The 10629-nt window shown below is 36.3% G+C and overlaps 1 protein-coding gene across 1 annotated transcript in view; it reads right to left on the reverse strand.

The window, feature by feature from the left end:
* The window catches only part of ITGA8 (integrin, alpha 8), a 122335-nt gene that overhangs the window by 56287 nt on the left and 55419 nt on the right, over positions 1-10629 (reverse strand). The window contains exons 16-20 of the mRNA XM_009330599.1: positions 5090-5145; positions 4412-4566; positions 3154-3291; positions 2618-2685; positions 1489-1636 (exon numbers count right to left, since the gene is read on the reverse strand). Coding sequence (XP_009328874.1) covers positions 1489-1636; positions 2618-2685; positions 3154-3291; positions 4412-4566; positions 5090-5145 — 565 coding nt within the window. The remainder of the gene's footprint in view (positions 1-1488; positions 1637-2617; positions 2686-3153; positions 3292-4411; positions 4567-5089; positions 5146-10629) is intronic.

Genomic DNA, 10629 nt, shown 5'->3' on the forward strand with positions numbered 1-10629 from the left:
TTCTAGCTTCTCCTTATTCTTTCAAAGCACCAGAATCTCCCACCTCTTTTTTCCTTCCTTTTCCCAAGAGTCTATCCTGCTGGCACTACAAAATTCAATTTTTCCTAAAATAATGAAAAGCCCTGAGTGATTTCTGTCCAGTCCAAATGATAGATATGTGCTAATATATGCTGTGGTTTTGGAATAAGTGCCTCCCCTGACATTCTTGGTAATGCCAAAAGAACAGCCAAAGATTCCTAAAGAGGAACAAAGGAAAAACATAACCAGGTGTAGTATATTAAAGAGAACTTAAGTTTTGTAGATCACACTCCAAAAAAACAGAGACTATGCTAAGAGAACAAAAGAAATAATAGAAAGAGGCTGGTGTCTTTACTTATTTGTTTTGTGTACAACGATATGCTTCTGAGGAGTGAGGTTGCAGAGAATTTCCATATTCTTATCTTTGGTGACATCATTAATTCTTGTCATTTTTTTCAAACTGGGTTAAAAGCCCATTAATAAAGACACTGACAGAATGTGAATGAGGAAATACCTTGTAAGTTACTTTCAACTTCCTTAAAAACATTTGCCTTTAGAAAGGAAATTAACTTGCTTTCTCCCACTCTCACCCTTGAGGCCCTTCTGAACATTCCAGGCACTGACAGCAAAAAGCAAGCTGATGTTGCAACAGCTTGGGAGATTTATGTGCAGATGAGGCGATTCAGACTCGCTGTCCAACAGAGAATACATGAACACTCTGCTTGTTTGCAGGATAGTGTTTCATCTTTGCTCTTAAAAAACAAACAGACCCAAAAAGGAAACACTGTATGTTCAGCACAGCTCAGCAGGACTTCAGTCAACATCATTCCTTCTGTGAACACTGGCACATTTTACATTGTAACTGCATTTTTGGCCTATCCATAAGATAAAATAATTGACTACAAAGGAAATCAACTTTGTCAAGTTTATACTGCAGTTAATGTTCAACTATTCAGGATATCAGAGACTGGGATACCCTTAATAATGGTAAAACACTGGTGTGCTGGGAGGATGAAACAGAGGTGTCCAAGTGTCTGGGGCTCAGCAGGGCTCATTAGCTCTGACTGAGAGCTGGTACCATGGGATCCAAAGTTGGAAGCACTCAGGGGATTCTGCACTATCACTCCCTGCTACTGGTAGGGTTTACTGGTTCAAAATCTGAATGATGTGAACATTCTCCTAGCCCTAGGAGAAATGTGACAGTATTTGTGTGGTATTATAACTAAGTTAACAGCAAGGAGCTGGACCTGAACTGGCTCTGAACAGAATGGTCCTGACCTTCCCATCTTCTGCTGACATGGCTAATCTTTAGCCTGGACTGTGTGAGCAAGGATAGCTGATGGTCAATGGAATCTCCCTGCCTAAGAGGCACCTCTCTACTTGCTGCTTTCAGTTGGTATAGCCTATGTAGGTTAACCTTGCTCTCAGTTCTTCTGCTTTATTATTGCTAACATTTTGATTTTCATTTACCTTGTTGTTGCGTTCAACCCCAGTGTAATCTGCTTCAGGTGGAATCTTTATATGTAGCTCAGCTTCATAGGCTCCTTCCCCATCATTCCTTGGATTTATTATGAGCATGACACAGTTTTCTTCTCCAATTATTAGCTGATCTTTATCTCTGTATATAACATACTACTTGTCAGAGTTAAAACATGCACAACTACAATTTACATATGAATAAAGCAGAAGGACATTTTGCTCTCATAGCATCTGTTCTATGAACACATCCATGAACAGAGAATAAAACTTTTTCATAAAAAATGACCCCATGGAAAAGTATTCCAGCACCTGGGTAGGAAAGAGATCAAGAGAAAACACCACCATGGACAAAGTGGACTACCACAGAACTTGACTGTTATTTATATAAAATTTCAGAGCCTGACTACCTTCTGATCAGAAAGAAGTATCTAGTAGAAGAATTACTTGCCACAGGCATCCCATCAGCATTGTTTTCGGGAGGGCACAAAGGTGGTAGGATTCCAGTTTTCCCCTCACGCCCATTGTAAAATGAACAAAGACAGAATATCTCCTGAGACCTGCAACAGCACTGTGCCCTTTCTCTTCACAGCTATGTACTGATTTTGATGGCACAGAGTCAGATAACTGTCAGAGGTTCCCCACTTGCCCTGCTTGGCATATTTCTCCCTCCATAGGAGGAATTGTTGCCATGTTTTGAATTTTTTTATTCTGAGGTTCATTTACTTCACTGTATACTGAGTTCAGGAGAATTGTGTCCCAAGTTCAAAGTCACTGGCACACTGAGATAAACAAATTTAAAATCTCCTTTGAACAACAATTTGTATTATCTCTTGGCATTCAGAGAACTAGAATCACTCCTAACAAACACTTGCAAACTATATTTTCTATAACCATTAAACACCATGAATGTGTCTGACAAAGATACATTTTTTAACTGTATATTTCTCCATTGCTCAGTTTTCTAGATGAAATGGATGCGCAAATTAAGATCTGGAAATCAGGTAAGAATGAGTAGATACAGCAAACAACAGAACTGTGTTCTACATATTTAATTCTGTTAAAGCAGTTAGAAGTGTCTGGAATTTGTTATATACAGCATCATTTATTTTATTTAACTTACGGCATAGCAGAAAGCTGCAAGTCAGGAATGCACAAGTTGTCCTCCCCACAGTCAACCAGAATGTAAGCCTGTATTGTTGCAAAATAAAAAAATTATAATACAGTTAGTACATGCTTCGAAGTCCAAATCACTTCATTAAATATCACTAACCTAAATGTCTTAAATATCACTAGCACTGCGCTAGTGAATTAATCCTTCTCCTTTCTATAGGTTCCTTTCCACATGAGTAGTTGGAGACTATTTAGACTGTCAACTACGTCCTTAGCAGAACAATATCATCTTTCAGGCCCTTTCCCACACTAACTTGGCTTACATATTCTAGAATGCAATCAAAACTATGAACACAACAAAGTTTTGGAAATGCTTTAAAGGCCTGCCTGGTTCTATATTTATATTCAATTTACATTTTGAATTAATTAAATCCTTGTTGTGTAATTTCTGGGCATGATAATTCTGTTTTAAGGAAGACGACACACATAGTATTTGTAAATGCTTTCACATTTATATACAGAAAATGTGGCATGCAAAATTCATACCTGTTCTGTTACTGAGCTTTTCTGGTAATAGTTTAGTATTGGCTTCACAGTCAAGCTATCTTCAAAATTGGCTTCGTCCAAACTATAATTCAAGTTTATATTGATGGGAGATAATTTATCTCTAAATTCTGTTTCATCCTGTGAGTGACAATCACATAATAAAAACCAATGGTTTAATATAATTATTTCAGATTAGTATGATATGGCAACAGACTCAGACTTCAGTCTTTACTGAAGGTAAAGATACGGTTCTTTGACAGCTGCTGGCCAAATTCTGGCTGTATGTAATGTCATTAGGAAAGCAAAGTGACTCACCAGTAACTGGAATGCCCAGAACACATTGCCTCCACAGCCCCACATCTGGAAGAAGCTGGCTGAGCTGAGCAGACTCAGAATTTTTTCAAAGCATTAGCCTAAAATGAAGCTGTTTAAAAAGAGACACACAGAACCAACTCCTATCAGCTACTGCCCTCCTTCCTTTCGGAATGGAGGGAGGGCATGTGTGGATTTGTGGAGGTAATACTGTTGGTTTGTTCCATAACCAAGAATTTATATGGATTAGCAATGGTAAAACTCCACCACCTTTATTGCCTAGATAATTCCTTACATACTGCTTGAGACTCCTCCATTTCACCTCCCACTGCATTTCTAGGACCAGCCTTGGAATCTGCTTCAATTGCATGTGGTAATTCCAGCTGCAAGTGAGTAACCAATGACCCTTTCTCCTTCAGAACACAGTTTTAATTTTTCTAAAAACATTTTAAAATATCCTAAAAATATTTTTTAAAATATATGAATTTTAGGCCAATAGTGCTGCTGACACTCCTTTAAAATACCTGTTGAAACTGAACTGGCATGACATTTAACATGTTTAGTTTATTATCCCACTGTGAATACTGTAGGGAGAGCAATCTTGCATTTTTGTATCAGGAGATGCAGTATTTAATCAGAATTTCCAGAAGAGCACAAAATGAATGTATTTGTACACAGAGGAACATATGCTCTTCAAAGCAAGTCTTTTTTTTATAGTTACATTGACAAAAGATGAGCCAAAGATTTACACAGGAAATTTTGCCCAGGTAGAAGAATGTTCTGGACACCCAGATGAGGCCTTTCTAATCTCACATTTCTGTAATTTTGGGATATAAGAACAATGGAAATTGTTCTTCCTTTTCCAGTGGCACCTTTTTTTATTCTTATCTTTAAATGCCTGATACTCAAATGGTGATGACAGTCCAAAATATTTTAAACAACTTACTCTGAGATAAACAAGAAAGTCCTGGCAATGGAGCTGTTTGTGTCTTTCTATCACAATGGAGAAGTAATGATGTGACTGATGGTAATCAAAGAAGAGGGTCCTCTTAACAGCTCCTTTCTGTTTCAATGAATCTAATTGCAATTCACCTTTCAGCACTAAAGGATACAAGTAAATCAAATATTTATTTATTTAACACGGAAAGAAAAAATAGTACAAAAATTCATTATATATTATAGTTAATTACTCTAACAAAGTCTTCCAAGTAAAACTAATCCATGTTTTAAGTGCCTGTCTGTTTAGCAGCACACTAGTTTTTGATCCAAAGTATGGAATACTTGTAATTTAAACTTTCTAATTTCATTTACAGATCATACGTGTACAGGATTTCCATCTCTTCAATTTTTTTTTTTTTTAATTTTTTTTTTTTTTCCTATACAGAACATTCTCCAACAGGGTACATTCTTGGTTTTATTTGGAAAACAGCTTAAACTGAATAAAAATCCTTCAAGTGGATAATAAAAGCTTTGTGAAATAAGTATATCTACATATATGTCTTTTTAACTGTATTTTCCTGCCTTAGGAGGATCTCACTCCTATTGTCTTTCAAAGTGTAAGAAAAAAAAACATCTGAAATTGAGTGGGCCAGAGTAAATTATAGGAATATAAAACATTTCTTACCTATCTCATCTGAAATACTTTGACCTTCAAAGGCTGCACAGACTCTTACAGTAAAGCTATATATATAGAAAAAAGAAGAAGTAATTATTAGCAGAAAGAGAGCTGACCTGGGAATCAGCAGTTCCCAAGTCATACCTTTCAAGTTTTCCTTTCCTTTTCTTAAAAAGATGTACACTGAGATCTGTATTTAGCAACCTAAGATATTCCCTAACTAAGTTAGCAGGTCTCCTAGGCTCCACTAATAATCAAAGAAGAGAGGGTCTGAGTAGCTTCCTGGGAAAGATATGGAGAAGAGTCTCTGTTCCCACTAATTCTTGAGACAGCCTACAGAGATCACCTTTCTAATACTATTGGTAAAGTTGGGTTCCTTATGTTGAGCTCCAGCAAACCACCTTTGTATGAGGCTGTCTGCAGAAGTCTCATGGTCAATTAGGAAAAATCATTGAGCATGTAGTCAATACCCAAGATGTTTTCTAGCAAATCAAAATGACACAGGATGATTTCCATTGGCATTACTGTAAGACTTCGTGATTTCAAGAGGCTATAATTAATTCCAAACATACCAACTGAATTGTTCAATTTTTGTTGCACAAGACCAACCAGAATGTATTGTATTTAATTTGCTAAGTTTTGCAGAAGTTGGCAGATATATGATCTAAATCAAAACATAGAGAAACTAGTTATTCATATTCATTATTTAGTATGCTAATGCAACGCATTCTACACAATGCAATACATTATAAGTTATTTGTTTTTCATTTGCCTGTTCATAGTCTATAACAAGCTTTTTTGAGCCTAGCAATATTCACATTACAATTATAACTGTAGAATACAAACATCACCTCAGCCATAATTAGTTATTTCTCATAATAAACATTTATTTCCACTTCTCTGTAAGATAGGCAATAGATTTGCAGTTATACTCAACAACCGACAGGAGAAGCCTTTTGTAGTTTTATTGGCTGATACCTTCTAACAAGACTTACTGTAAAAAATAATTAAAAAACCCTAAAAATTATAAATGCTTATAGAAAAGTTTCACTTTGTAAGGAGTCTATGCAAGTTATATAAATATTTAACTGAATGACATTTTCAAAAAAGCTTTCACAAATTACTCTGGATGGCTAGGGAAACAGTTATAATGATGCTTGTTTGCGCTATTAGCAGGGTGCACTTCCCTGATGAGTGACAAAACAAGAAATCTGTCACTGGAAAGATACTCTTCATGTTTGATTTCTGCTGTCACACTCTACAAGGACCTAGTTCTCCACACCATTATTCCCAAAGAAGTCCCGTATAATGTAACAAAATTGCTCAGGTGAAAGATTTGGGACTTCCTAAAACTTGCAAGTGTCCCTGGTTACCAATCATTCTTACAGAATATTTTCATGGGTTCAGAAAATGTTTTGTTTTGTATATGTAAGACTCAGCTAAACAAGGATTGTAGCTCAGCACTGGAAGATGTGAAATCAGCTTAGGTTAAATAAAAACATATTTGAATTAGCCATTGCTCTTAATCTCCTCACTACTGTTATTCTATATACTAAGTTCTCCATGCAGTGAATTCAAAACCAGTAACATAACCTTTAAAATAACCCGTAATCACATTCTAATTGCATGTTTGCTTCCTCTGACAAATGTAATGAAACTGTGCCACATCTGGGATTCATGTAACTCTCGTGACCTTATTAAACACTTTCCTCTTGGGCAAAAAAATTGCCTTATGCCATTAAACTCCACTTAACTGTAGCCTTCAAATGACATTACGAGTGTTGATTCACGTTCCATGCAGAAATTGCAAATTCAGTCATACTCCTACTTCTTTACAATTATGAGTTAACGGATGAAGAACCAATTATTTCCTAATACTCAAGGACAAGAACAACAAAAATGAGAAAAGCTTGTGTAATTGCATAAATGCAATTTAGACATCAGGCTTCACAGGCCCGTCTCGCATGTCATAGCATAAGAATGTATTTTTTCAAATGTAAACTCATAAATTGCCATCATGTATTAAACTTGGTGCTCTTGCTTTGGAGGTCTCACATAATTTTTGCACTGTCATGTTTAAAAAAAGGTTAAATTAAAAATCCAGCTTGAAATGCTTTACTTGTTAAACAGCACAATTTCAGTGTATGTTTATTTTACTGTAACGAATAGAATAATTCATCACATGCATTTGATAACCAAAGTCATGTTCTTAAGTATTACTGTAAGAGCCAAGATTTAATCCTTCCACTCCAGGCAGAGCATGTCAAAAAGGGAATGGCAGTGCAAAAAAGCAAAAATTTGGAGTTTATTAGTCTCTCAGCCTCTGGCCGTGCAAAAGACAAGACTATGGCTTTAGCAGAATTCTGCCACACATTTGTGATTTTATGGATATTTAGTTCAGCAATAGTTCTAAAGACATCACAGATTTTGATCACAAACCCAGACGAATTGAGATTGGCTCATCACTTCGACAAGAAGATGCTATGGAGATGTTGAGGGATACTTTAGCTGTGAGAAAAAGAAAAGCAGAGGAAGAGACAGACCACAAAAGAGGACAGGAGTCTAAAGGATTTATGAGATTTAAGATCTGACTCCTAGGCACAGTAAGAAATATAATAGTTGAGCTTTCAAGCTTGTTTGTAGGAGCAATCAACCAAACAAGACAACTAACAATCAAAGGAAGAAAACTTCAGCAGAGAAGAAACAACTGGGAAACACTCCATCACCCTAAAGCATATGAACTTTAATGTGCTACCAATCTTGACTCTCTTCAGAGATCCCCACATTGCATTTATTCTGCAGTGTCTGTCATCACTATAAGCTTATGGTTTGAATAGTATTTGACTGTAGTTACAAAATAGAGGGAAAGCCTTAAAACTGAACACGCTAGCTTTTCCTGGTCATCTTGGGGTAACAAAGCAGTTTGAAATAATTTTATATGTTCTTCAGGTAGACAGAAACATTTTTAATATTATTAGAACAAGAAGCTTAAAACTATTCCTCTTTCTTCAAAATTACTCATGGCATAAATGGGGGTAGTCTCTTTAGAAGTCAAACCAAATTACCTAATATTACTCAAAATGGTTACTCCTTAGAAAATCAAAATGTCAGTTACCCACAAATAATGTTTTCCAGACCGCAGATTGTACCAGAAAGAATTTATTTTGGTGTGGCTATTCTAGTAGGTGAAAAAAATAGGAAACTTACTTCAGGAAGTGAAAAGCAAGGAATTACCAGATCCTACCAGATGTCATTTGTCATTGTTGACAATTTCTTTAGCACACAGGATTGCACATGGGGAGGAAGAATGGATAATGCCTTAGCAGAAAGGCACTTTAAGCTTTGATGCTATGGAATTCCATTGTGTGTGAGGCTGATATGCAACCTGCAAGGTCACAAACCTCCACAGAAGAACAGCAGAAGCTGTTATCATCTACTGGTGAATGACCTTTAAAAAAATTCTTTCATCTTTGAAGAATAATACGTAAAAACAAGTCACTATGCTTCTATTATGATACTCTAATACTTGGCCTGCTTCTAGATTTTGTTATGCCAAAGCCTAACCCGGTGACCCACAATGCCCTCCATGGAGCATGGAGCAATGGAGCTCTAATGCCGAAGGCTTTCCATGGCTAGGCTACATCACGTGGCCAGGCTGTGGTAACACAAGGGCTGGTAGATAACTCAAATGACTGCCTTTTGGATGTCTTTAGGGCTATTAAAACTAATACCATCAAATTACCCAGCTGCATTCCTGGCACGGCAGAGGTCTGCAGCACAGCAATGGGCTTCCTGGGTAGCAACTGTTACCACCTGCCTACTTCCCTCCCATCAGCCCCCGAGGTGTGAGGTACGCATCTTCTGACTCTTGGCCATGACTTTGCTATCTGACTCATGGAGTCAGGCTGGCCAACAGTCTATGGCAAATCTCACACAAATTCATCTCAACAAAGTACAAAGGTCTTTAGGTCCATATCCATGGGACACCGATCACATCCAGTTTCAAATTAAGTCAATGGGAAAAGAAGATATTAGCAATAGAAAGGAGCAAAATTAGAAAAATAATCCAAAAATTATGCAGTTAGGAAGGGTTGAAACATTATTATTTTTGGATTTTATATTTTTGGTAGGAATTTTGTATTCAGGGTTTTTTTGAAGTGTATGTAGAAATGTTTCATTTACTGAATCTAGCTGACTCAAGATTATAAATATTTTATTGCTGTTTTACTAACAACACATTTGGAGATAAAAGAATGACAAAATTTTTTTAAACTATTTTTTGATAGTAGGAACTTGAGGATCAGAAATTTTAAGCAGTTTGCTTCTGGTTTAGTGGGATTACAGAAGGTGGATATCTGGGTTCCCTGAAGAAGCCTCCAAGGCACATCTCAGATTAGACATCCAAACCTGAAAAGCACTAACAAATAAAAAATATATTCTGCAAATTGACTTTTTATGGTAATTGGACACTTCTGTGCTACTTAATTTTTGGTAAGGCAGGTAACTTCTCTGACCTCTTGCTCCTCTGCCAAATGGAAGTAACAATATTTGCACCCTACGTTAAGCTAGTGAGAGGTGGAGTAAATAAAATTTGCAGATATAATTTAAGCACAAAGTAGCAGCAAAGTAGCTAGTGGATAATCAGATCTCAAATGGTAACAAAAATACCAAGGCAGAGATAAATTAGTCCACTTGATAGCTGGAACCCAGTCTTGGACTTAATAAATCATATGATGTGGAAACAGCTTTTTAAAAATGTAAAGGTTTGATTTATTTACTCCTTTTTACAGAAATTAACCTGCAACTTTCACACCTTAAAAAAAAAAGTCTTCTCACGTTTTCTTTAATAGCTTCAAAGTTGCAGAATTTGTTCCAAATTTGTTAGTTTTGGGAACTTAGAAATAGCCACGTTTTAAACATATCAGAGAAAGAATTACATGTTTCTAGAAGTTCAGGACAATTCTCTTAGGGCTGGGCATAAAAATGACTTTTTGTGCATGTTTCCTCTGTGCTTCGGCTTTCCAATTTATATCATGGCAAAATTAATATTTTCCTGATACTTGAAAATGTACAATAATCCACATTATTCATACACACACACTTCCTGAAACTTTTCTGGTAGGAGGTTTCCTTTCATTCTAATTTTGCAGCGTCAGTCGGTAGACATTTTATACAAGTTGCACAGCTGGCTAAGAGATACAGAAATCTATCCCACGGGACTGAGGAATTCTTTGCCTGTTGGAGTTTCCCTACTAATTGTTTTCATATGTACAATACAAGCTTATATCAACTAAGGAGAACAATTACAGCATGGAAAATAGCAGCTGCTCTTCAGTTGTTTTGCAATATGAACTAAATCTTTAGGGTAGAGTATTTTAGAATAAAGCAGACAGAAAGCAAATTATGCTCCTATCAAAACTCTTGTAGATATGAACCAAACATCTTCTGGCTTATTGCAACACAAAAATGAAAAGTAATGAAAAAACTGCATGTTAAAGGAGCATACTTTGTTTTTTCTCTCTTTTTTAAACAATATCTCACAGCAGGAA

The sequence above is a fragment of the Pygoscelis adeliae genome, unplaced genomic scaffold (assembly GCF_000699105.1).
Source record: "Pygoscelis adeliae isolate BGI_AS28 unplaced genomic scaffold, ASM69910v1 Scaffold27, whole genome shotgun sequence".
NCBI classification, from domain to species: domain Eukaryota; kingdom Metazoa; phylum Chordata; class Aves; order Sphenisciformes; family Spheniscidae; genus Pygoscelis; species Pygoscelis adeliae.